General features: G+C 41.2%; 1 protein-coding gene across 5 annotated transcripts; it reads left to right on the forward strand.

Moving 5' to 3' along the window:
* The first annotated feature begins 863 nt into the window (after positions 1-863).
* LOC113015321 (tripartite motif-containing protein 46-like) lies at positions 864-16,079 on the forward strand. Of its 5 annotated transcripts, none has more exons than XM_026157317.1 (12): positions 871-1,332; positions 3,782-4,043; positions 4,148-4,337; positions 5,016-5,214; positions 5,871-6,017; positions 6,750-6,845; positions 7,185-7,438; positions 8,263-8,384; positions 8,586-8,924; positions 12,313-12,542; positions 14,308-14,375; positions 14,700-16,079. In XM_026157317.1, exons 1-12 carry the CDS (start codon positions 1,240-1,242, stop codon positions 15,121-15,123), a joined length of 2,424 nt encoding a protein of 807 aa, XP_026013102.1. In that variant the 5' UTR covers positions 871-1,239; the 3' UTR covers positions 15,124-16,079. The 5 variants fall into 5 exon arrangements, with proteins under 5 accessions (XP_026013105.1, XP_026013104.1, XP_026013106.1 ...); XM_026157318.1 differs by lacking the exon at positions 871-1,332 and adding an exon at positions 1,370-2,129; XM_026157320.1 differs by lacking the exons at positions 12,313-12,542; positions 14,308-14,375; positions 14,700-16,079 and adding exons at positions 11,538-11,602; positions 11,731-12,265 and having other exon boundaries at positions 864-1,332.
* The last annotated feature ends 11,822 nt before the right edge of the window (positions 16,080-27,901 follow it).

Consider the following 27,901-nt stretch of genomic DNA (forward strand, 5'->3'; position numbering starts at 1 on the left):
CGTTTGTAACATAGCTGTAGGACGATTCATTCTGGCTACTTTCTGAAGTAGCGTATTTTAGCCTACAGATTCCAGACTTTGGTCATTATATACTGTATTTTGCAGACAGTAGGTAAAACAACACAAAGTCATACTTGGGAAAGCAGCTACTTTTTGTGTTTTATATACAAACTCTTTCATAACTCCTGTTGACCAGAGGCTATTTACTAACGTAAGCAAAGATATAGTACATAAAAATAAATTTATGTATCCTCAGAAAATTCAACAACTAAACTTGATCTGAGGATCCTAAAACTTGAAAAAAAAGTGATTTCTGATGTTTGTCCTTTTTAATTTATTTTTATGTACTATATCTTTGCTTACGTTAGTAAATAGCCTCTGGTCAACAGGAGTTATGAAAGAGTTTGTATACAAAACACAAAAAGTAGCTGCTTTCCCGAGTATATTTATGACTTTGTGTTGTTTTACCTACTCTGTGTCTGCATTGCCGTCAGCATATATCTTTATTTATATTATCATTGTAGAACTGTTAAATTTGTTGCAATTTCTGCTATCCTCTTGGCGTGATCGCTCCTGAAAAATACATTTTTATAAGTCAGTGAGAGTTTTTGCCCTGATCAATAAAAGATATATAAAACTCCCTTTGCCAAAAGCTGGTTGCAGCTTCTATCTTATGATATGATTGTTTTTTTCTGGCTCAAACTGACATCATCCGCGAGAGATGTGTTCGACAGAGTCTAGGCCAACGACTCCTTTACAACATTTTAAATCCCGGAAATCAGTTTTAAACCGACAAATACTGTTTTTTCCCCCACTACGTTCTTGAGTTATTAAGGAATGGGTTCCTGGATTTACAGCGATTTTCCCTGTGTTCCGCATCAGCTGAGGGCATCCGGTGCAGGATGGGAAACGTAGGGGGAGGGATGCCTGCGTGAGGAATAAAGCCACAGGCATCTTTTAGTAGTAGCTATTCGGCGTGGATGTACTCGTAAATTAAGAACAAATTCAGATTTTTTTTTTCCAGAAAGCGTTTTGTTTTTATGCCTAAAAGCAGCACAAGGTGCTTATTATCAGTCGGTAATTAACGCGCGTAAAAATGTCCAAATTAAACATCTAATAGAAAAAAATAATATTAATATCCAAAACTCTTCTATATTCGAGACATATTTTCGGCATATTTCGCGTTCTTAATATGTGTTACATGGCCATCGGCCTGGACACACCACAATCTATTTCCAGATGATGAAAACAGGGGGAAGCTATGCTCTTAAAATGGCAGAGATGGATTTAAAAACAGCCACATCAGCGATGGAAGCCTTGGTTCGCGCCACCGTAAGTGTATATCCGTGACATTGTGCTGTTAGTTGATATACGCTGAATATAACGTGGAGTATGAATTTGTATTTATTTATTTCTTTTAAATAAAGAGTAGCTATCATGTTTTATCATGTTTTAAAGGGAAAAAGCGAATTATCGGCGGAGTGTCTCTATCACATGGGCCCAATCCGTGTGCTATCTGTTTCTGAACCTCAATTAAAGTCCACTGAAATAAAATAAAACTAAAACATATTTTTCTTATCATCTTTAGCCAATTAAATATTGATCTTCTTCGATTTTTGCTTTACCGACATTAATGAGCTATAGTCGGTAGCCTACATATCGGACTTGAGCTTAACTTCCATTCAAATGTGGCAATTATAATGTCATTAAAAAAATAATAGCATGGGTGCAGACCCAAATGACACGTTTCTTTTTTCGGCACTCTGGATGCTCGTTTCCATGGAGACGAGATGCAGGACTCGGGGCTGCTGCTGAGACAAATAAAAAAAACGTGTATCGATGCATCTGGGAGCATCAAGCATTGCAGGGTTAAAACCTAGAGGTAATTTTTAGACACGGCTCCAACAGAGCGTGGTGGAGTGGTCTTAGAGGTGCACACAGAGCACGTTCAGCAGTCAAAGGCAGTCACGTGCGTTATCTTTTCCGTCGCCATAGCCCGCTTCCTCCAGAGCCCATCGTACCTGCGCTAGGAGGTCGTTGTAATCGCTCAAACCCCTCCCCTCTTTGCACTACACAGACACTGCTCTGATCCTGGAAATGCTGTCATGGCGCCTAGATTCCAGGTGAAGGTAAGGATGCGCTGCTTGTTTTTCCCCGCCGGCCTCAGCAGCAGTGCGGACTGTGCGTGTGAGATGGAGGTAGAGAGCCACAGTTTGTAGCTGTGCGCTCAGCCTGCAGGAATCGGAGGTGCTTGAAAATGCGATAGGCTAAGCTGCTAGAGGATGAGAAAAAGATAGGCCAGAGTTGACATTGGAGAAAATGACTGAGGTGGACTGAGGGAGGAAGGAGGTTATTAGCATTAATCCAGTTTTATACTTCAGTGCAGGTCGTCGCTATCCGCCAGTTCTCTCCGTGTAATTCTAATTTGACTAAGGTGGTGCTATCTGCAAATTGGGTAGATGGTGCGCTATCAGCCAGTATCTGCACAGATTTTTTCATCCTGTTTTATTGTATGAATGTAGACCTTTCCTTTTTATATTCCCTTCATAATATTCCAATTGTTCTGCAACCCTATGCATGATCTTTGTGTTTAAATAGCCCTGATGGTGGCATCATATCACATCACAGTGACACAATCCCCAAATCCCCTATGCAGCACTGTCAGTCTGTTTGCTTTGTCCTGGTTTTGAAGTTAACTCATAATGTCTGTGATGCCCTGCAACCAGTTTGGTAGTAGGTTCTGTGTCAAGGGCATCCACAAAGCAAGGGGGGGGGGGGGGGGGGGGGGGTTCTCATGACTGGGAAAAGGACAACAAATAAAATATATTATTATTCTTAACATCACTGGACATAAAATCTGTGTATTTTTCACACAGACCAGGATGTAATGAGAGTGGAATTAATCTTTTATCAGATCAGAGTGACTGCAGTGGTAAAGTCACAGGTTTATGCAATGGTCAGTGTCCTTTTCTGTCAGATCCATGTCCTTGAGCAGAGCACGCGTTAGGTGCTCCAGAGGTGCGAGTTTTGATTCGCCATCCAGGTCTGTTTGCTGTAGTTTCACAAAGCGAAGGTGCTGCATTGGCAGTAATGTATAAAAAAAGACAAATGCATTATCAAACCTGATTTTGCGTGCTAATATTACACATTACTACACATTTTTACAAAATTTCTTAGAAACAAGTGTGTTATAGAATTTCTGAGTCATAAAGAAATGTGGCTACTGGCTCATGGTCACATGCATGGCTGTGATTTAAGAGATGGGTGGTTGAATAATTAATGCCTCATCTTAATCCATATTTAACAAGATTGGCACCCTGTGTCGCCTGTGTGGCACATCTTTTTCACATTGCTAAGTATTTCTCAGGGTATCTGCTGTGAAGCCGTTTCCCCTCAGTTGTACATCTGCAAGTCGGACTGGTCTAAAACTTGAATGCTGTTCTGGTACTGAGTAAAAATGTATGTATAGAAGTAAGAATCAAAGCTCTTAAGTATAAAACGACATTTGGCTGAGTCATAGTCTTAATTTTGCATCTTTATGCTATAATTGGATAGTTTTAGATTTTAATCAATTCCATTGGCATTCATGTTTGAGAGCTTTTTATGCTGCCGGCAAATTTTAGTTCCATTTATTCAAGTTAAAGTTTTTTTTGTGCACAGTCAGGTGTCTGTGTGCTGCGTTCCTAAACACAATCATCTTCAGGATGTCTGGATACTCAGCCTGTTTTTCTCTACAGCACCATGTGCAGATAGTCATCCTTTGCTTGTTTGCTTCCAACAGTCTAACATGAAGAGCCTGGAGCATGAGTTGCATTGCCCCGTGTGTAAGGAAATAGTTAAACAGCCTGTGGTCCTGCCATGCCTGCACAGCGTCTGTCTCTTGTGTGCCTCCGAGGTCTTGGTAGCAAATGGATACCCGCCTCCAGAGCTTCCACCAGAACCCAACTCACCAGCCTCCACACCCAACACCCGTTCACCTCGTCAGGCACGCAGGCCCACACCTAAAAATGAACAACGGCCCATCGACCGCGTGCTGCGTTCAGGTTTGTAGTACCTCTCTCCATTTATAACCTAAACTAAAAGAAATGGCAACCATGATTTTCCTTAATTTTCTTTGTTTATAACTGGTTTTACTTTTTTGTTTAAGGTCCACACCCCCCTTCACCATCCATGCCACGGTCTCCCGGTTATGGGACGTACCCAGGTAGACGCCGTAAGGAAGGTCCACCCTTGGTGATGATGTTCCCCTGTATCCCCTGCGGCAGAGATGTTGAGCTGGGAGAGAAAGGCCTTACTGACTGTCTGCGCAACCTCACCTTGGAGCGTATAGTGGAGAGGTAAGTATAGACTCAATCTGCAAACAGAAGATTGGGAGCTGTGGCTCAGGTGGTCGAGCAGGCCATCTCAAGGTCAATGGATCGAACCCCAGCTCCTTCAGATGAATGAATATTAGAAAAATGATCGTGTATGTGACTGAGCGAATGAGACTTGCAGTAAAAAGAGCTTTCTGTGTTTAACTTGAGCAGAAAGATGCTATTTGAGTACAGATTCATGACAAAAACAGTTAGATAACCCTACAGATTGCTGATGTCCTTCAGTGCTCATGATGTTTATGGACAAATGTAAATAAGGAGAGGACTTAGACCTGAAAAGCAGAAGGTATGGGAACAGGTCCAAAACTTATTGTCAGTATTCAGCAGCTGAACCAGCACTGAGCGTGCACTGCAACATGCTGTAGCTACCCTGGCTGACCGCATGTTTCCACAGCTTTCCATTCATCACCTGCTCATTACCATTTGTCTCAAGCACACCCATGGGCTCGACTCACTCTTTGTTATAAACATTTGTGTTCCTTTAATGAGAATTTATTTCATGTCCAAATATTCAACTCATTAATCCTTTATTTGCTTGGTTGCCAGGTCCCACTTCATTAAAAAAAAAAAAAAAAGGTGGAACGAGCTCAATAACGTGAGGCTAAATCAGTCTGTCTTCTCTTTCTCGCTTACCTTTCTCAGGTACAGACACACGGTGAGTCTGGGCAGTGTGGCTGTGATGTGCCAATTCTGTAAGCCGCCTCAAACTCTGGAAGCCACCAAGGGCTGTGCTGACTGCAGGTCTAATTTCTGCAATGAGTGTTTCAAACTCTATCACCCATGGGGAACGCCACGGGCGCAGCATGAGCACATCCAGCCTACACTCAACTTCAGACCAAAGGTACTGAAACACTGACACACGCATACTGTTCATCCACATCTGCTTGTGCTAAAATAAAGCATAAGTGACAGCAGACATGAAGTCTTTTGTTACACTTTTCAACAAGACATGCTTTGCTGAGGGTTTCAGGAGGAATCAAAAAATGTGATCTTCAACTGTTCGTGCCGCGACGTCATCGGGTGGACCTCAGGGATTATGAGCATTAAGATTTTCTTTGAACTTCCTGAGCTGCGCCGCCAGATTAATTGTATATGTTGTTAAATAAGTGGTAAATCGAGTGTAGTTATATTGCACTGCATTATATAGAAAGTGTGATTGCCATGTGAGGCACAGTTCAAGTTGCATAAAGGACAGTAATTCTACATTACTGTAAGACTGCATGGATGGAACAGTTATGGTTTCTTTCCATGTGCAAAATATGGATTTCTGACCCACTTAAATTGTAACAACACAAGAAGAAAATACAGAGACCCCTTTACATTTACTTTACTTTTGTTTTTCAGAGCCCTCCGCTTGCTCTTTGCTGCTTAGTAAAAGGCAAATCAATAAATTACCCAGGCATACTCACACTTGTGTGCTACATTCTTGTTTTCTTCCAATCAGTAAAATGTGCTTCAGATTAAATTGTTCTCATCTGTTTTGCCTGTCTCGCTCAGGTGCTGACTTGTCCAGAACACGACCAGGAGAAGCTGCAGTTCTATTGTCGGTCATGTCAGCGGCTGCTCTGCCCCCTCTGCAAACTGCGCCGCATTCACACCGGACATAAAATCCTCCCAGTGGCCCAGGCGTACCAAGCGCTGAAGGTTTGACTCACAATCTGACATCTATCTCTGTCCCGCACAGTGAAAGGTTTACTAGAGGCAGGAATACACACAAAGAATGTAGTAGTGAAGCCAGCATATATGTGAATAGTGTGAAACCCTCCATTTCACAGGTTAAAATAATATATTATAGTAGTCAAAGACTGCTTCACTGCTTCCTCTGACAAACAAACCGAAATCAGCTGATTGTTGCACAAGTGCAAATGCAACCGATAAACAGGATCGATCGGCAGGCAGACTAACAATTCCAAGGAATTGGACTAGAGAACCGGTTCTTGATTCCCGTCCCTATCTATCCTTCCATCTTCTTTCACTTGTCTGGAACACCTCACCCAGGTGCCATCTGACAAGGTCAGATAAACAACCTCAACTCGCTCCTTTTTATTTGGAGAAGTAGCGACTCTGCTCCAAGTCTTTCACGCAAGACTGCAGAGATGAGATTCTGAGCTATCATGGAGGAATTGTTGCGCCACTTAGACTAAGTCCAGATCTCTAAAATAGTTTTGCACTTCACTAACATTTGAAATGCAACCAGCAAATGCAATGAAGGTAAAGATAAAAATGATGCAGTGCTGTTTAAAAAGCTACAGTAATGCAGCTTTAACTGTTAGACAAGCATAGTGTGCAAGATAATGCAGATGTGTGGCTGTGTGAAACTGATAATCTGTGTGCATTTGTTGTTTCTGTGTCGCTTATTTGGTGTTAATTTGACAGGAGAAGATTACAAAGGAGATGAACTACATTCTGTCCAACCAGGACACAGTTTTGGCTCAGATTACCCAGCTGGAGAGTTCCATCACACAGACTGAGGTGATTAATACTTCTGGCCCACAAAATCTCCCAGAACATGGGATTAAAATCAGTCAGCAGCTACTGCAAGTATTTGTTCAGCTTGGCTGTTTAGGATTGGATACTATGTACAACTGCTGCATGTTTCATGCATGATCCAACCTGTTTGACTCTTTTACAGTAAACCTGTTACCTACTATAGCTGGCATCCCTAATCATATCATTACAAACCTATATAACTCCAAAAATGTGTTTTTTCTCAAAGTGTTTTATAATGTTATTTGGACCCTTTTTAAGAATGTACCAGCAGAAGCCTGGTGTTAGTTCTCCAAACTTGTCTTTGTGCTTTTTCCTCACCAGGTAAACAGCGTGTCGGCCAGAGAGCAGCTGGCTCAGAGCATCAGGGATTTGACGGCCGCTCTCGCCGAGCGTCACGCTTCGCTCACCCAGGCTCTGGAGGGGGCACGGCAGAAACGAGGCGAGGCACTGGCTGCTCAAGTGGCGGAGAGACGTGGCTTGTTGGAGCACGCTGGGCTCATGGCGTACACGCAGGAACTGCTGAAAGAAACAGATCAGCCCTGTTTTGTGCAGGCTTCTCGCCAGACTCATAACAGGTTTCCTTTTTGTTTACGTTAAGTAATCACTCTCTGATTTGAATAGATCTTAGATTAGCGCTTTCTTTCTTTTTTTGAGGGGAAATCTTCAGAGACTTCTCTTCCTGCATTCTTCTCTGTGTTGTTTGGCTTCAGGGTAGAAGAAGCAGCCTTAGAATGTATAGGAATCATAACTTCATTGGTTCCAATATAGGATTCATGTTGATCATCTTGCCAAATAAAGAAACAGCATAAGCAGTGTTGTCAGTAAATCCAAAGAATAGCACAAAATGTGTGTATTGTCAAAGTTTCCAGTACCATATTTTTATTCTTGGAGTTGCTTTGCATGAGTCTTATTTATATAATAATAAGCCCCTTTGTTATTTTCTTTCTGTAACAAGCTGTTTTACCTCCCGTGCACCTTTGAGCCTACATTCTTATGACTGGCTGCCTATTTTATTACATTTACTGGGACTATTTGTGCATACCCTTAACTCATTATTTGAAAGTTCAGTTTATTGTTGCATCTGTTATTATAAAAGTAAATATCCATCAGAGAGGAGGCAGGGAACACCCTGGCTAGGTTCAAATGTAAATATGTGAAAGGAAATAAAGAAAGCCCCACATACAGCACAGTATCTGGAAATAAAAACTGAAGGGATGTCACTAATGTGCTGCTTATGTTTTTTATTATAATAGAAATATAGATTAAAAGCAGTCTTATCTTTTATTTATTAATGTATTTTCTTTTTCATACATCCTTTTAAACTGTGAGTCTTCCTCACTGTCCCTCCTGAAAGCCTTTGATTCCTCTGACGCCGCTCTCCCTGTTTTCACTGCACTAGGCTGAGTAAAGCAATTGAGAATCTGCAACATTTCACACTAGCGGCCGATCCATCATTCAGACACTTCCAGCTGGACGTCTCCAAAGAACTTAAACTCCTGACAGAGTTGAACTTCATCCAGGGTGAGGAGGGTTCTAGTTGAAGGTTAAAAAAAAGATACGAATGAAATAGCGTAAGAGCAAGTTTTCTATTAACTTTCTAATTAAACATTCACTGTCTAAATAATTTCATACCAACTACATGCGAGTGGGTTATAGAATTATTATTATTACATATATAACATAACTTAAAAATTTGATCTAATCATTATGTTATTGCCATAGTGCCCTTGGCTCCAGTGATCGATACCCAGCGTAGTCTGGCCTACGACCAGCTGTTCTTGTGCTGGCGACTGCCCCCGGAGTCTTCACCATCCTGGCACTTTTCTGTAGAGTATCGCCGTCGTGGTGTAGTACCAGGAGGAGCGTCCAGAGGTGGGATCAGAGGAGGACTGGCTGCTGCACGCTGGGGCTGGCAGCGAATGGACGAAGTGAGTGGAAGCAGCGCTGTGATTGACAGGTTGGAAATGGACAGCGTGTACGTGCTGCGGGTGAGAGGCTGCAACAAGGCGGGCTACGGAGAGTACAGTGAGGAGGTGTACCTGCACACCCCGCCTGCACCAGGTGAGGGCACACACCGAGCTTCTTAGTTGTCCTTATTAACAACTGAACAGGACGACTTTGTCACAGTGTAAACACACCCAAACAACATGGCTGTTTGAGGAAAAAACAAAACAAACCAGAAACATGTCAAACTAGTTTGACGTGAGGTTGTTTACATGCATGTCACAGATTGTCCTGGGAAAGCAACCACACCTTGAAACTGGACTACAACCAGTTTTATACCATATATATTTTTGGGAGTCAATGTTTTATTTATGAGATCTTATCTGCCGACTCAACATTTACCCCAATTAATAATCATGACTATGACACCAAGCAATTGCATCCCAGTTTAAAGTGCAGTGACTTTCAGGCATTGCTTCAAAAAGGTTCAGATGGTTTCCTGCATAAAGTTTTTTAAATTTTCTGCACAAGCAGCCTCTGTAAGCACTGTGACTTTGTCAGAATTATCACCTTATGATTGTATCTCTCTTTCACCAAGCTAACTGATAATAAACATGCTGTGTATGAACACTGTTGTGTAAAAGTATTCGCCCCATCTGTCTTAGTTTTCTTCATATGTCACACTTACATGTTTGAGATCATCAAACTAATTTTAGTATTAGACGAAGATGATGCAAATACATAAAGCACGTTTTTGTATGATGATTTTAATTCTCAGCAAGGGGGGGGGAAGCTATCCAAGCCTACACGGCCATGTGTGAACAAATAATTGCCCCCTAAACCTAGTCATTGGTTGTGATGGCAGCAAGAACTGCAATCCAGCTTTTGCAACACCTGCCAGTGAGTGATTCTCCCAGTCAGTCCGGCTCTGGAGGACTTTTGTTTCAATTCTGCCAAACTGGAGGGTTTTGCGTGTCACACTACCACAACCATATTTGACTGTTGCACGAGTGCTTTTATGTTAGTTTTATCTTGGATTTTATGAGCAGCAAACCTTCAAAACCTTCCAAAAGGTTCAACTTTAGTCTCAGTCATCAGTCCACTGAATATTTTCTCAAAAGTCTTTGGGATTATCAGTATGTTTTTTGGCTTTTTTTTTGGCTGGCCACCCCTGGTTAAAGAGTGGAGGAGGACTCTGTGGTTTGTTGATGGCCCAAAGTCTTAGAAATGGCCTTGGTAACCCTTTCAAGACTGAGAGATGTCACTCATTTTGTTTCTCATCTTTTCCTTTAGATTGTGGCATAATGTGTTGCTTTTTCAGATCTTTTAGCTTACTTCACTATCAGACAGCTTCTTTTTAAGTGATTCTTGATTCAATCGGGCCTGGGTGTGACATGTTAAATTAAATTCATCTGTCCAAAAAAATGTTGTTAATCACAGTTAATTAAGGATTTAACAAGGGAGATAATTACTTTTTCCATACAGGTCCAGGTAACTTTTTCCACTTTAATTAATGAAATCACTATTTAAAAACAGCATTTTGTATTTACTCTGGTAATATTTTTCTAATATTAGAATTCAATTGATGATCTGAAACATTACATTTGGGATAAATATGCATGAAACTAAGAAATCAGGAAGGTGGAAAATACTTCAACAGTACAATCACAGCACTGTACAGAAACTGTAAATTTGTTAGACAAGAGTCACATTTTAAGTCACTTGAAAAGCCATAATGTGATAAAAATTTGCTTGTTATGTACATTCCACGAGTAGTTTAATTTAACTGACCTGCGATCAGATTCCCTTGAACACCTTTAGGTTAGACTCTTATGCAGAGCTGGTTTAAAGGAGCAGTCCAACCTGATTTTAGTCCCAGCTCCCAACATGGAAGAATCGTCAGGAGACTCTTAGCACACCTTAATGAACTGCATGTGTTTTAGTGTCATTCACATCTTGCAGGGTTAACAATGTGCACTGTACAAACCATAATCCTCAAAAGTATGAAAATATTAATACCTGAAACAAAAGCAACTGCAGAAAATAAATAAACAAGAAAAACGGTGTAAACACGCAGCCCACTTTTCTTGGTGAAAGCTTTATTACTTGGACTTTATTTTCTGATTTATTTTGTCTGTTTCTCTCGCCATGCAGGCACGTTGCTTGTAACAGAAACACAGAAACTGGCACCAACATTAACTTAGCTCACAGTAACTGTGCATGCTGGAGGTAAAACTGTAAGAAAACATACCCAGAGTAAACACCCAGTAAACAGTTCTTGGCTCACAACGTCTTTTGTGTTTGTTTTTTTTTATTTTTTTTAAACTAGCGTAGCTAAATACAGCAGGCATCTCTGTTACTCTTCCAAATACATTTGCTGTACCTCAAGACCCCAAGGTCTTTAGACAGTATCAAATATGTTATAATTACTATGAAAGGAGATATGAATTTGGATGGTTTATCCCTCTGTTGAGTGTAAAATGCATCACACACACTTGACACGTTCACCACATCGCACCCATTTTTTGTTTTTTCATTTAAAATGAAAGCATTGGAATGCTTGCTGTGGTGAAATGCTTAAAAAAATCCATTCTCTTTTCTTTTCTGTCATTCCAATTTTTCCTTTCTCACTTATTTCCACTTCTCTCTCTCTCTTCACTTTTGAATCATCTTCACTTTCTTACTCTTTATTTCCTCATCTTTCTCTCATGTATTATTTCCATTTCACAGCTTTCTACTTGTCATCCTCAACTGTGCTACTTCCACGCTGCCAAACTACGTGCCTCCTACAGAACGTAAGAAGTGCACTCATACGTATCCTCTCACCAAATCTCTGTACCCCATACCACTAAATTATTTGGTCTTTTCCCTGTTTCTCTTTACGGTCATCCCACACATCCTCTGTTCTTCCACCCCTGCTTAGACACCCACTCATCCCTCCGCCTCCCACTTTAGCTCCTGTAACGAAATCTCTCTGAGTGCTGATGAGGTTTGCGGTTTGTTAAGACCTGAGGCTTAACAACATGGATCTGATTCAGATCTAGGGCTTTTTAACCATCGATTTGAGTGATTGTTGAATTCCTCGTGTCCTTGTTGGCTGTTGTTTCCTTCCTGCTATTGCATATCTTCCCACTGTACTTCCTGTGGAAATACTGCACTTAACGCTGCCAAAGCTTCTGTATTTTACTTCCTGAGTCATCAGTGCATTGTGTGGACCAGTGTCCTTTTCTCTTCCAGTGCTGGTGGAAGGAGGTGCATGCCTACTCTGTGGTCCTCTCCCTCTTGGCTCTCCTCTCAGCTGCTTCTTATTCTCCTCACTGTTTTTCTCTTTGCCGTTTTCTGATTGTAAATCTGTCTGTCACCTCCTGTCACTTCTAAAACCCCCATGTGTCATCTCTGTATGCACCTGTCCCTTTGTTTTCTCAATTTTCCCTCTTTCTTGCCTCCATTCTCTTCTTCTTTCCCCTCCCTCTGCTGTGTCCTCTGTCACACTCTCTCCTCTCAGTGCTTAACTTCTACCTGGACTCTCGCTGGGGTCTCCACGCCGACCGCCTGGTGGTCAGCAAAGAGCAGCGTTGTGCCCGCAGCGTTCCTGGTCTCTCTCTGCTGCAGGCTGCCGACCACGCCCTAACTTCCTGTCACCTGACTTCTGACCTACTTGTAGGGGATGTAGCCATTACACAAGGACGGCACTACTGGGCATGCTCAGTGGAGCCTGGGTCTTACCTTGTGAAGGCAAGTGAATTCATGTGCACACATTTCAACAATCATTGGTTATTATTAATCTTTGCCTTTTTTTCCGCAAAGTGTCTCTGTTCTGTCTTCCTCCCCTCAGCCCCCCACCGCCCCCCCACTGTTGACAAAGTGCTTGCTCATAGGGTTTAATCTGATTGTTGGGGTTTTCTGTTTTCTCCATATTATTGCAGGATTTATACTTATAATATAAAGTGCCTTAAGTCCTTGTGATTTGGCACCATTTAAATAAAACTGAATTGAACTGAGCATTTCATGAAAACGTACTGCCAGGTCAATATTCCCATTACTGTGTGTAGAGTATAGTATAGACTTTTTTAAAAAAAACCTAAATATTCCAGATTAAAAATGCTTTAATCTTCTTAAAAAAAGTACCAAATTTGAGCACTGCTTAAGGCCACAGGTCATCAGATTAAGAAAGACTAATAAAAACAAATGTGGTCGGTGAAACTCAAGGAAAATAAAATTTGTGTTTTTATGTTTATGTTTTTGTGTCGTGACTGCAAACTACCTTTTAACAGTTTCTATTTTAGTTTGAAGAAGAGCACTAGAACAGACAAATGGCCTCTTTGTCCAAACAATCTCAAAGTACAAACTGGCCTGTGTGATACCCAGAGGTCCGAGATGTACGGCTTTAAGGGTATTAAAAAAAATCATAAAATCTAAATTTAAAATGTCCTCAGAGTTGGTGTGAGGAAGGTTCAATGGGAATGATATGTTAATGAAGTTAAAGTGTGATTTCATCATATTTGGTACAATGTAAGATCAGCCTTCTGTCATTTCATTCAACCAAAATGAAATGTTTGAATGAAATGACAAAGTGTGTGTGAATTTAAACACACTGTCTGCCGCCTTCCTTTTTAAAATGAGCCCTAATCCACTTATAATAGTGACACAAACCCAGAGAACACATAAACCCACCACGCGGACTACAAGCAGTTTGTTCTCATTTCCGTGCCTCACCCTTGCTCCCTTTTCCAATTTATTTACCTCTCATTAGTAGATGGGGATCTGCCTTGTCTAGGAGTCGCAGCCAATCCCCTCTGAGGCTTTCCCCAAAGTGCAGCCTCAATTCATGCTTACGCCATCTGCTGTTATCTATTAGAAATGCTGTCGAATCTAAATGAGGAAATGGTTCCAGCTTGTGAAATAACCCAAACTATACTGAAACTAATATACCTAATAACTGTAATTCTCTTTTTCTCCATGGCTCTATTTAAAGGTAATATAAACTCCAGAGTTTTAACTACATCATTTATTTTCTCAATGCAGATTCCAGCTGCCATAGATTGAGAGGCAGACAACCCTTCACACCTATGGACAAATTAGAATTGCCAATTAACTTAACTTACTTGGGACGACGTCTGAGTACCAGAAAGGCCCCAGCCAATATCAAAAAGGCTGACATATCAAATATGTCACCCTTATTTACCCCAATAAGGGCGACATACAACAGCTTCCCATGTATTCTTAATGATGGGTTTTGATACCTCGTATATATTAATAAAGATATTGTCTGATGAGCATTAGAATAGTTTCCAGGTTTTTAATCAAGGGTAGCTGCTCAGTTCAGAAAAGAGCTTCAATGGTTACTCCTATTGTTTTAAGAAAAAGGCTAATCCATTCTTTAAAATGCATCCACTTAATTAAAATAAGGACAAAATTGGATAACTTAAATGAGGTTTGCTATAAAAATAAGTTCTTTATCAATTACACAATGGTTGTTTCTCTTTTCTTTTTGGAACAGGTGGGAGTGGGCCTGGAGTCCAAACTGCAGGAGTGGTTTCACCTTCCACAAGACATGGCCAGTCCCCGGTGAGCAAAGAAAATATGACAGCTCCAGATCCAGCCTAATAGATTTTAACTCCAGCAGTGATGATCATGCAAATTACGATTTACTACAATATTAATGCTTATTTATGTGTATTTAGGATCCACTCTTCAAATAGGATTACAGATTAGGTTTAATTTAGTATAAACAAAATCTTAGGTGTGCAAAAAGTAGGAGGCTCTAAATACTTGACTCCACCTGCCAACATTTGTCACACATGCTGTGACTGCAACACCACAAAAACTAGTTTAAAGAAAGAAAGCCGGTGGTCAGAAAAGAACTTAAGAGCTCGCTCTGTCTCTCTGCAGCTACGACCCAGACAGCGGCCATGACAGCGGCGCAGAGGATGCCCTGGATTCTGCGCCGCCCTTCTGCTTTCTGACTATGGGGATGGGTAAAATCTACCTGCCGCAGCACAGCTACCACCATCAACAGCGGGACACCAACAGCAACGGCCATTCATCGCCCGCTGGCCTCACTTACCCGCTGCCGCCCCGGCTCGGTGTGTGCCTTGACTTTGAGAAAGGGCGCGTCACGTTCTACGATGCCCATTCCTTGCGGCCTCTTTGGGAAGGCCACGTGGATTGCACCGGCCCCGTGTGCCCCGCTTTCTGTTTCATTGGTGGAGGGGCCCTACAGCTTCAAGAGCTGGTAGCCAATCGCAACGCAGATCAGACTCCGGTCAGACGGGTGACCATCCAGCCGCGAGTTTCCAATTTAAATAATGGCTGATCTGAAGTTGGTAATCGGGAATGTATTTGGTTAATTTGTGAAGTATTTAAAAAGCTAGAGCGAAAAGTTAGACATCTCAGCGACTTTGGTTTGTATTTAATTTTCTTCTACAAGAAAATGTTTCTATAGCAACAAATATGCAATGTAATTATGTTTCTTACATTTTTGTTACATGCAGTTTTGCAAGAGTTACTGCTTAAGTAGTGTCTGGACTATCCAGCACCTGATATGTAATTATATCTTTGATGCTTGCACTTGTAGCCAGGCTATACTGCATACATTTATAATGCTAATGTATACATAGCTTCACACAGTGTCGTCTTTCATGTAGAAGCTTTTATTCTGTCATTTCGTGTCCTTAATGGTTCTCTTTTGTTTCAGAGATATGAACATTATGTGAATACAAAAGAGCTTTTATTGCATCTATAACTAAATCTGTGTTTAACCACAGCTAATGCTAGTCATTCAGCCATTATGATCCCAACCAAAGTGATTGTTTTTCTGGGATGTAAATGTGGTAAATTAGAGGTAGAGAGGAACAATGAGGCAATACTGTAATTAGAGGCTCCAATTATACCTCTGCTGCACAGCTAATCACTAGTTTCCACACTTCTGTTTGTGCATCGCTGTTTTGGATTTCAAATAGTCTGATGTTTGTCTGTGTGTGTGCGTGAGTGTATGTGTGTGCATTTGGGTGTTTAATTCCCTGTTTTCACGGGGGCGTGTGGCTTGACTGATAACGGCACCGACTGGCAGATAGTGAAAACTTGTTTTCTCGCACACAATACTTTGGATTTTTTTCCCCCAACCTTGCTTGATTGTAAGTTAATGAGCAGCGCTTCTCATGAAAAGAAACCAGAAGATTAACGTGTAAACTTCGTCTGCTGACAGAATGTTTGCAAAAGAAAAATGGATTAAGGAAGGAAACACTGAATAAATTCAAATTGTTTAAATTATTACAGACTCACCTTCTGTTTCATTGTGTTGCCGTGGTTGTTAGAATTCAATCAGCGTTTCAGACTGTTCTTAATCGGCGTCTTTACTGTGCTCCGGCAGTGAAACGTTGGCGCCGTTTCAGCGCTAGGGGGCAGCAGTACTCCGTCTCTGAGCAAAGCACTAGAGACACACTCAGTTACTGTAATGGTCTGAATACATTTATTTGGAAAGGAGAATCACTGAGGATGTTCCCCATATATTATTTGGTATGTGATACTGGTAAACAAATGACTGAAATGTGCTGCTAACCTTATTCTTAAATACAAAGATAAATATTTGCTTTGTCTTTCTTTTTTTTGCCATATAAAGAAAATATTATGATGATGAAGGTGATGAAGAATTAAGGAATTGTCAAACTTAGTTTTAAAAAAAATAGAGAGCCACAGGTTTGATCACTTGAATTAAATAAATAACAAATTAACAAACCAAGTTTGCTCTGCTTTCTTTGTGAGCGATCTCTAAAGTTGACCTATTATACTTTTCCTTTTTTTCCATCATACATGTCCTGTTACAGTTGTGGATGCTTCTATTAAACAAATCAAATTATGAGGCCAGCTTATGTATACAAGTAATTGCTATCAACCAAGTGCAATTCAATGCAGTTTTATTTATATAGCGCCAAATCACAACAACAGTTGCCTCAAGGTGCTTTATATTGTAGAAACCTAGGGAAGAACCAGGCTTTGGGAGGGATGGCCATCTGTATGACCAGTTGGGGTGAGGGGCACAGAACTCTTTCAGAGTTTTTTCTACTCTTGGATCTACATGAAGTGTTTCTAAAATGACCGCTTGTGTGATGGTGAGTTTGAAGGTTGTCTGTCTCAAGTTGCCCTGCAACAAACTGGCGACTTCTCCAAGGTGTACAACCTCTCACTCTCACCCTACTACACCTGAGCTAGGCAACAGCCTCCCACGAACCTGAATTGAATAAGTGGAAGAAGATGGATGGATCTGTATGATGTCAAAAAATGGGGATAATCTCTATAAAATGGTCATCTTGGACGCATTTCTCTGTCTGAACACGGCACCCCACCCACATGGTGTTCAAGCTCTCCATTTTTGAAGGGCAGCCAATCAGAGGAAAGTTGGCATAAAGACAGAGTAGCAGTTTGTTTCAGACCGAGTCTCGGTTTAAGACGGATCGTTTAGAAGTGTAAGTCATGCGAAGCTACTTTAGTAAAGGCAAGGATTTAAATATGAATTTTAAAATGAACATGTTTAAAATTCGCAGCTTACCACATTAGCATACTTGTGGCATATATCTACATGTGGTTGTTTAGCATAATACAAATTATTCATCTATTTGTTAAGGGGCCAAACTGATGCCAACTCACATTCAATGTACACAAGTGGCCTGAAAATCTTGAAACACAAATGCACATGGGAGGACACAACCAGAGAGCAGCCTTTGGACTTTAAACCATTACACCTCTAATGATTTGCTACACTTTGGCCACTGATAGCTGTGGCATTAAATCATTCACTTAACAGCACACAAACCTTTACACGTTGGCTGATCTAACTCATAAAGTCTAACCGGATCACTCATGCCAAGTTCCCGAACTCCACAGAAAAAGCATTCATTGCCAAACGATCTCTTGGAATTATGTGCTGTAAAGGATGTGTAGGATGTACCAGTAAATCAAATTTTACTGTTTACACAAATGCAATAAAAAGTTAACTTATAACAGACATTCTGTACGTGCCCTTTAGACCCAGGCTGCTGCTAACATAGTGACTAAGACAGGAGTTTACTCTGATAAAGCAAAAAAAGACGTCACCTGTTGGTTGAAACAGACTGGTGACTTGGTAGATATTTCCAAATGTTTAGATGTTTGCCCTTTCCTCATAACAAATAATATGCTTATGGTTTTTTTCCATGTTTCGAAAATAACATCCCTGCTCATGAGATTCTTTTGGTCAATGAAACAATCGGGGTGAGAGCAATGAATAGAGATGACCATCTGCTTTTGATAGATGCATTAACACCTCACATGTGCAGGCACTTAGCATTCCTTATGTAAATGTAATGTAAATCACTGCCGTTTACCTTTTATGAGCTTCAATATGAAAATCCACATATGTGTTTAATTGGACCCACATTCAAGGGGAAGCTGTATGGGGATTTGGGATTGCCTCGACCACAAAGGGAAAATAAAAAATGAAGGAGAAAAAGAGAGATTGAGAGAAAAATAATAAAGCGTATAGCCTTGACACAAGCCAAGGTTCTTTCTTTTTTTTTAACGTCCTTATGCACACAAATAAAAATACAACCTCCAAAGGGAGATTTAGCTCTGATCCCCCATGATATAGAAGAAGTGGAATGTACTGTAAAGTATGAATATGGCCTGCGCAACCTTCCACCTACCCCCCTGCTTGCTTGCTGCACCTCTCTTCTTTTAGTCCAAATCTGTAACAGATTGGGTTTAGTCTGACTGGAGGTATGCAGCCACAACACCACATGTAGGGGTCTGCATAATCCCTCCTTTGAGTATTAAGCACACAGCATGGGCATTCTTTTAAAGACCTGGCAGGAATTACTAATACATAATCTCCATGATCATCATTTAGTATAGTTCAAGGGGAGAGGATGGGGGTGGGGAGGAGGCAATCATTTGAATTTATGAGGGATCTCGGGGGTATATACAATCTGTGAGAGACAGTGTGTGGTGCCATCTGGAGAACACATAGGACTCGGTCTGCTGGAATCCCCAAACCCAGCCAACATGGAGCTGAACGTCATGTTCAAGAGGCCTGAGATGTTTGTTTAATGCACAGAGTGGTTTCTATAGCCTGAAGGGGAATACATTGTTTAAGAGGAACCGACTTAATGCTATTCTGCTGAGTCAAAACTATTACCATGGTTCTTTGTGATGGAGGCCGGCACTAAGAGTTAAACAGACAGGGGGGTGAATAATTTTTAAAAAGACATCATTATAATGCGCATGTGATTCAAAGTTGATTTTGCCAGCTCCCACTAAAACACAGCAGCAAAACTTTTATGTAATTGAAGAAGTACATTTATTCTTAAATAACCGGACAAACTTTTTATATATATGCAATCACAACAGGCGACGAGTCCTCCTCCATGTGACACAGGTTATTTGCCGAAAGGATTGAATCACACTCAGATCATTCGCTTCTTTTACTGAGTTTGCGCCGCCTTTAAATTTAATAACGCTGCCTGGATATTTTTCTTCCAGACGCAGTGATTGCTGAAACATTTATGTTCCTTTTACCCGTCCATCCATCTCCACATGAGACGAAATGGAATTCATAATATACAACTTCCTGCTTTTATCGCATTGATGATCTAAATCGAGGTAGGAGGGGGAGAAAAAATCAATCAGCTAAATGTTGGCTAAGAGGATTTGAGGGGCATAGCAGGGCCATCTCTCCTCACTATTCTAAATGAGGGGTGACAGTAATGCTTGACGGAGCCCATATGGCCACTGTAACCCACTGCACTGCAATTGTGAGGGAAGACACAGGGCTAAGTCAATTTAATGTTTACACTCCGGTGGCATATCCCACTCTATTGGATTTGTTTACTAAGCTTTGTATTCTCAATTGAATGATACAATTAGCATTATGCAATGAGTGTGTAGTGGAAGGCGTGACACATACGCCGCGCAGCCCTACAACTAGCATGTTTTTGGCATGATACTGTACATTACAGGCCTAGATGTTAAGAGTTACCACTCCCATGTACGTCTGTTAAATATAAAGCTGAAGCTTTTTCTTGGCTAGAAGTAGTGACTCCTTAGAGAAGGAGCCTCAAACATATGGAGCCAGAGCCAGCCTGCCAAAGGATCCAATTGGACCCAGCGCATGGGTTTGCAATGTGTAAAAGTGCAGCAAAGTCATTAATAATTACAGCACTTCAAAGGAAGAGAATGCTATTGCTGAAAATTAGGTGATTGCAGCATTACTGCAGAGGTTGGGAATGTCTGGGTAATTTTACAAGTTTTGAAAGATGTTGACAAAAGTTATTTGACTCATAAAGATGTAAAATTTGGTTGTTGTTAGGATCTAAGTGGCCTACTTCATGTGAAGATGAGCAAATGTGAAAAAACTGAGATGTACTGTTGAATTAAGCTTAGAGTATTTTGTTTTCAATGAGACACTTCAGGCTGTTCGTCGTCTGTTTTGTAAAAAGCTGGTTCATTAAATGTGGGCTTTTTAATGTTTCATTCCACTGGGGAAATTTTCAAGGTTTTTCGTCTTATTATCATCATTATTATTTTATACATATTATTATGCATGGGTTTTACAGGCCAGTGAACTGGGACTGCATGTGGCCCATGCACTAAAATGGGTTTGACACATATGACACCCCTGGAAACCTCTGGTATACACAGTGGCTGTGTATACCAGCCACTGTGTATACCACACAGTGGCTGGTATACACTAAAATTTGATCTTTTAGTTTAATTTTTGACAAGAAAGTAAGCAACTGTATTTTGCATAATGCTGAACTATCACTCTAACCTCTTAAACCAACAATGTGAATGCCTCACGTTGCAGATTGATTTTACGCTAACCTGAAAAGAATGGTTCACTGGTTAGAACCATTAAAATCCTGTCTTTTCAATCAAGTGAGTGAAGTGAACCAAACTTTATTGCATAGCTTTTGGCCCTAAGGTGTAACTTTTAGGATGGCGTAGCTTCAGATTTAGTATGTCTGTAGTCTCTGCCTGTAACTTAACAACTTGGATATTACTGTTTCCATAAAACCGAGGCGTGGGAATAGCATTTTAAAGAAACTAATGGTACAGAATCTTTGTAACAAATGGTGTGAGCAGGTGTGGGGCCAGTGCATGTGTGGTAAGAAATCAAGATTTTGGATTGAGCTTTACAGTATGCACTGTGACATATCCACTCAGTAAATCAGTCAGTCAGTCAGGACGCAGCACACTGAGATTGGTTTTCCACCATGGTCAAACATGCTGAGTCGGACCTCAATGTCCCCTGCACAGTAAAAATTCCAGGTTTCTGAAAAGGAAAAAGGCAATTCAAATCAGCGTGTCAACAGGGGATCTGTAAACCACACGTTTCCTGGACGGCTCTGTCAAGACCAGCTGTGCACACATCATAGCCTGTCTGATCTGTGTGTGCACTGTTAAAGAAAGATGGACATGAAGGGGGGAAAAAACACAAAAAGAAGGAGACGTGGGAAGTAATACCAACAGACACACTCAAAACATGTAATAGAGAAGGGGGAGTAGGTATTTAATCTGTGAAAACAAATAGGACCAGCTTTCTGAAGTCTAATGACTCCTTAGGGCTATCTGTTACCACCCTGCAACAGCCCACCCTGGCCTTCGTTTCTGTGCCTCATCACCTTCCAGATGCTCACCCAGTGAAGGGGTGAAAGGTTGGCAGGTGCCTTAAGGAGCAGGGAGGAGCCTCGGGGTCAGATTTCTGTGAGGTTGAGCAGTCGTGATCTTTGGGTTGAGAGGGGTGGCGGGGCAATATGGCTTGTGTCAAGATGGGCATGACTGCAGAGCAGCAGTCTGACCCAATCAACTTCATTTATGGGTAATGACAGACAGACAGCCTGTCTGATGTGGTGGCCTCATTGAGCTGCCACTTCCCACCCCAAATCCATAGTCCTCCAATCCTTGACCTGTAGCATTTCAACATAAGGTCAATGGCAGTCACCAGCGGCATCAACAATGGCGTATCTTTGTGTGGTTTCAATTGCAAAACTGACCTGTAAATGTGAAATAAATTATTTACTTCACCTTTCAAGCGCCAGGCGCTGATTACATTTGGCGTACCGCGCAATAGCTTAACTCTGTAGCTGCTATAAATGCATAATTAGTTTGTAGAGTAAATCAATAACGTATGGATTTATGCTTGGATGACCAAATCTATGCGATTTCCCCATTCATGCAAAGCAAGAAAAGAAACAAGAAAGGTCATTCTCTGCATAATGAGACACCAAAAGCGATATCTTGAATGCAGTCAGTGATGCTCGCATCCATCGACTGGGCGTAATTAGTTTTTTGTCTTTAACTTGATGTTCAGTTTGGCAGATCTGCCTATTTAATGCTTGTTTCAGTTTATCCCAGACCTCCTTAATACAGTATAGTGAAATAAAGTTTGCCATGTCTACACTAAAATCAATGCGCTTTGTCTTCCTGATGGTCTATAGCTGCATTTAATTTAGCAATACAGAAGCATCTCCCAAAGAGCTGTTTGCATCGCCTCTTTCAAGGGAAAACAATGTAGTGAGCAGATCGGACTACTAGACAGAATTCCCCCTTCCTGCCATTACCATCAATTATGTAAACACAAGACGAGGTCAGTTTATTCCAGTCTAGACATGCAGCTCTCCATCATCCGCCCCTTGCTGCGTGCACAGCACTGACCCACATTAATACATTTATAATCAATACCTCCTCAGGTCCTGTGGGCATACTTGCCTATCAGATGTTGAAGGAAATTGTGCAGTCCAATTTAAAATGGCCGGGGGGTGGGTGGGGGAACTTTCATAGCCATGTGCCAATTAGTTCCACTGTCAATAACGGTAATCCTAAAGGACACTGTGTTTCAGGGTGAGAGGAGAGAATGGATGGAGGGAGGAAGGGGACATCATCAAGCTTATGCCCGTTGTTAATGGCTGTTACACTGACAAGAAGCATTTGATCAGACACTCACACAGACACACACACATTGACACACACACACATATTGTGGCCTATGAATGTGGCTGAAGGGGTTGTGTTATGGGGCAGAATTGCACATGAAGATAACAAGTAATGACGTCTTATAAAGGTCAACAAACAAAGCACTAGTGGGACAAACGCAGGCTGTGTGATGAGATTCATTAGGACAGCGTTGATAGCGTGGAGAGAGAGGAGAAGAGGGAATGGGGGGGCGTGGGAGGGTGAAGGGTGAAGGGTGGGGGCCACATTCCTCCACTGTTTCACTGCTGCCATCACAGCAGCAGCTGAAACAGGTGTGTCTCTTTACTCGGGCCACCGAGGGCAAGTGCTGGTCTCACATGGTTAAGGATGGTCACACTTGACCACACTCTGACCTTACACCCAACGGAGTAGCCCGAGACTTCATTAAGTGGGCCCTAAGTAGCGCAGGGATCCCACAACTATTATGTCTGCAATTTAATACAGGCCCTGGCTGTCCATAATGATCGCGGCTCAAGGGTATTTATGAGCTGTGTGCTTATCAATGTCAAAACCTTCAGGAGTCCCACTTTAAGTCCAGGACACCCGATGAGAAGGGTAGCCGGGTCCTCCACCCTGATGCCCCTACTTTGATTCATAGCCACCTCAACTGTCTGAAGAGCCTCTTCTTAAACTTTAAAGTTAGCAGACAAACTCAGCTTCACTCGTTATGATCCATCTGGGCACAAAGGTGCCGTTTGAAGCCGAAAACAAAGGAGACAACCGAGAAGTAGCTTTGTTTAAGGACACATCAACACAGGCCTAAACTAATGGTCTTATTGGGATAACACACACCTTGTTGCACTGAGACTTGAAACCATTATACACGATGTAAAGATTAACACTTGAAACTCGATCTATCACGTATCTGCCTAAAGATGTGACTGAAAACTGTTCAAAAACAAAGACATTAAAGCTTCAGGTTGTGGTGACAGGTAACAGTGACTGTTAGTGGCAGGAAGACCTAGCTAAAAATTGTTCTTCATCTGATTCTTCTTTCAGGTCATTTCATTTCATTTATTGTCAGCTTAAAATATAACAAGTCTCTTCTCTCGCTCCGTGCCTCTCAAAATCTAACAAAAGAGAGGATTATGGTGGTGCTCCTCACTGAACATCTAATATAGAGTTGGAGGCTCTGCTGTAAGCATTTTAGCATTTAGCCATTTAGCATTTCTTTTTGTTACTTTTTGTTTATGAGACTTCTGACATCTAAAGTTTAATACTCGAAGTGTTACCCTCGAGGACAACACTTTTTCTGACCTCTCTTTGGACGAGCGATGTTGCTCTCATTGTGTTTCAGGGTTGTCAGCCACACCCCAGTGCCTGGATCACCCACGCCTAAAAGGTCATCAGACCATCACTGGGGCTGGACATCATGTCCCACTCATCCTCAGAGTGCCATCTATTGTTGAGCTTGTTGACAAGTATCCTGTTATGACCCCGGAGTACTTGATAACTCATGGGAGGCAATCTGTTTCTTGCTTTCTTCTTCTCATGTTTTTGTGGTAACATCAGAAACGATTTGATTCCATAGACCAACTGAGTTTTGTTTCCCTAGGCGTTGTGGGCTTTCTTTTCCTTTTATTTCTTTGGCCTTGGAAGGCTCTGAAACTTATCTGCTTCCTTTTGTTTTTTGCACTTGGTTTGTCTTTGTTAATTATCTCACTGTAAATAAAAGTCATACTTTAATACACTTAAGAGTGTTTCCGCTGCTTTTTCCCCTTGTTGCGCTTGGTCCCATATTTCCAGTAACTCCCAGTGTTCCCCTAGACATCACGTCAAGGCTGTGGCATTGACATAAATTACATTTAAACACTTAAGTAAAAGAGTAGATTAACCTTCTCAAGGCAGGCGTTGCCGATTTGCAACAGTTAAAAACTAACAACCTGATTACCCCACATACATATTTTGAGTTTTTTTTTTTTTTACTCAGAAGTACCACTGCAGGACTTGGTTGTGCATTAGCAACAAAAAGTTTAATTTGAGCCTGAGAGGGTTAAAAAAAAAGCCAACTCAGTTTTATTACTAAAAATGTAAATACACTTCACAATTTTCCATTTCTAGTCAATACACTGTAAAGTTTTTTAATGAATATTGCAATTAAATTAGTTCCTGAAGAGGTTTAAGGAGAAATGGGCCATGCTTTTTCCGATGATTCTTCATCTTTCATCAGTAAATCTGAGGTTGATGAGCTCTAAGCCTTTGCTAATTGGTTTAGCATTTTCCAGCCAGGCTGTACTAATTTTTAAGTTGTTTTCCAACCCACGTTTTCATGGAAAAAACCCTGAGTTTGAGAGATTTCATCTTGTTTTGCCCCTTGTTTGGATTCCCAGACACGTATCACTTCTTCTTGTTCTTGGTCACCAACCAAAAAAAAAAAAAGAAATCTGTGCATGGACTGGACTGTAGGTCACTCTTTGCTTTTTCTCAAGCACATCAACACTCACATCTAATGACAACATTACACACAGCTACAGTCTCCAGCTCAGGAAACAGAGGGTTCCTGTTTTTGAATCCAGGCTCTATTGTTATCTTAAACAGCATTTTGACAGTCCACACACACTCGCCCCCTCCTCTCTCCTTCTGGCTTTTTTTTAGCGTTTTTTTTTTAAATCTCCCCAGCTTGCTTCACACACTTGAGATATTACACAATTAGTATCTAACCAATCTAGATCCTTATATAGCTTTGTAGTAGCACACATTCTTATCTGGACCTTTCACTCGGCTAATATTGACAAAGTCAAGGAGATAGAGTCAACACAACGCTCCATTACCACTGTTCCTGTTTTATCTATGGGCCTTATCCTTGCTTTCTGGCTGGAGTCACACAATCACTGCAGTTTCTGCTCTTAAATACCAAGTATCTCCTCAACAATCACCGTCTCTGCCAATCCCTGTCACACACCATCTTTATGCTTTTGTTTCTCATTCCTTTTACTTGCACTGCTATATATATATATATTCACTCACCATTGTGAGAACTGAGATGCTGCATGCAGGCTTTTGTGCAGCTGAAGGTGTTAGAGGGATTGAGGAAAGTCTGGATAAGCAACAGCTGGATTTAATGCACCATTAAGGTCATTGGTTGTTCAAGCTGCACCTGCAAATCTCCTGATTTCACCCCCTGTTTAAAGCTCTTTCCCTTGTCTGCTCCCTCCCTCCCCTCATTTTTTCTCTTGCCCTCTCCTCTTTCGTTCACATACTTTGTCAGGCCTTTCTTTTTTATTTGTGGTCCTCTCAGCTTTCCGTGTCTGGTCCTACTCCTGTCCTATCAGCTTCGAAAGCCCCCACCCACCCCTTCTTTCTGGTTCTTTTACAAAAATAACTCTTTCACTACACACCCCCTGTCTTCCTTTATTTTTATTTTTTGCTTTATTCTGCATATCCCACTCTGTTTCTTTTTTTCAAGTTTCAATATCTCATTCTCTCAGTTTTCATGCCCCTCCTTCTCACAGGCTGTTGTGTTGTGTCTGCCAGGCCTGCTCGATTGGAGGACAGGTTTCCTGAGTACTGGAACGGAACAGGAGCTGGCAGGGAGATACACTGAGAAAAGCCAGCTCAACCGTTCCCACTGAGAGTCACACGCGCTCACAGCGCTGCCCACACCAGTGTATTCCAAGCAGGACACGGCACACGCTATGATGTATGTAATGATGTGGCATGTCATGGGTAATTCCACCAGGATTCACTTTATCATGGCGATGGAGAAACCTGACCTTGGTAGTCTGGTGTGTATCACGTCATGTCTGCTTAACAGTAACAAGTGCAGGGCCAAATGCAAAAACAGGATTAAACCCCAAAGACTGACGGTGCGCAGACCCTGTCTGCTTCTTTTTTATTATTTACCCAAATAGATCTCAAAAATGAGATCTATTTGCTTTCACACTTCTCAGTCATGGATAGACTTCCATACTTTATGTGTGTGACATTTAGGTGAGGAACAAATGGCTGTGTCACACTGGCTAAAATATATAAATGAAATAGTCCATGCACTTTTTTTTTTACATGGATGAAACTTTGTAGGTTTTTCAAGACTTACCCTCAACCCAATTTTACCATTTTAAATTTAAGATGCCATGCTCTCAGGCGATGAACTTTAACAAACTCCTCCAACAGATTTATTAAGATTGATATGATAGTTGATCAGTTTACTCATCAGACTTTGGTGATGCTAAGTTGTAATGCTTTTGAGTTTTTCGTGTTGCCTCACTCGTCTGTTCTTCTAACTCATCTGTCCCAAGCTTCACAAGCTTGATAGAGTCCAGGTCTAGAGACATCTACATGTCGGTATTGACCAGTGACTGTAGAAAACAGTCATTGTCATAATCATTGGTCAGTTCTTTTATTTAGTCATTGACATTGACTCACAGACATAGCACCACCTAGCGGTGACAGGAAAGTAGCATTATCATCATAAACATTGTTAGATATTAGCGATATTTTCACTTTAAGCTCTACAGCAACATGACTTATGATTACTGGGTGTTCTCCAGTGGCACTTAGTGGGCACAGAAAGTCATGCATTAAGTTTTATAATCGGCTAATTTCTAAACATATATTTTAAATCTTCCAGATGTGGCTTTTCCCATATGTCACTGAATTGTTCAGAAAAAGTAACTCTGAGACTTTTGTGAAGCTTTCTTTGTGGGCTCATGATCGTGATTATTGGACCATTAAAAAGCTAATAAAACATAATGGAGTTGCATCATTCACCCCTACTTGTGCTGCAGCTCCTTTTTATGACAGTCACAAGCAATAAACATGTAGACCATGTAATAACAGAAGCGAGGGTGGTTTTACAAAGTCATTCTCAAGATAAAGTATCCTTGAAAATACAAACTTGTTACATTTCAAATGTTTTGCAACACCCGACATAAAACCCGACTAGCCTCAAGTCTTCCATATTGTAGTCTCCATTAGCAGAAGAAACAGGATCTAGCCCTCTGGCACGCGCGCAGATTATCACTCACACTATTAACACTGATGCGGATAAACATAAACACCACCATCCTAAGAATAACTTCCATTTTTTCCCAAAGAATGATGTTTATTTCTCAGCTGCTCTTCAGTGTGTTCCTTTTTTTTTTTAC

This window comes from Astatotilapia calliptera, chromosome 22 (assembly GCF_900246225.1).
Source record: "Astatotilapia calliptera chromosome 22, fAstCal1.2, whole genome shotgun sequence".
Lineage (NCBI taxonomy): Eukaryota > Metazoa > Chordata > Actinopteri > Cichliformes > Cichlidae > Astatotilapia > Astatotilapia calliptera.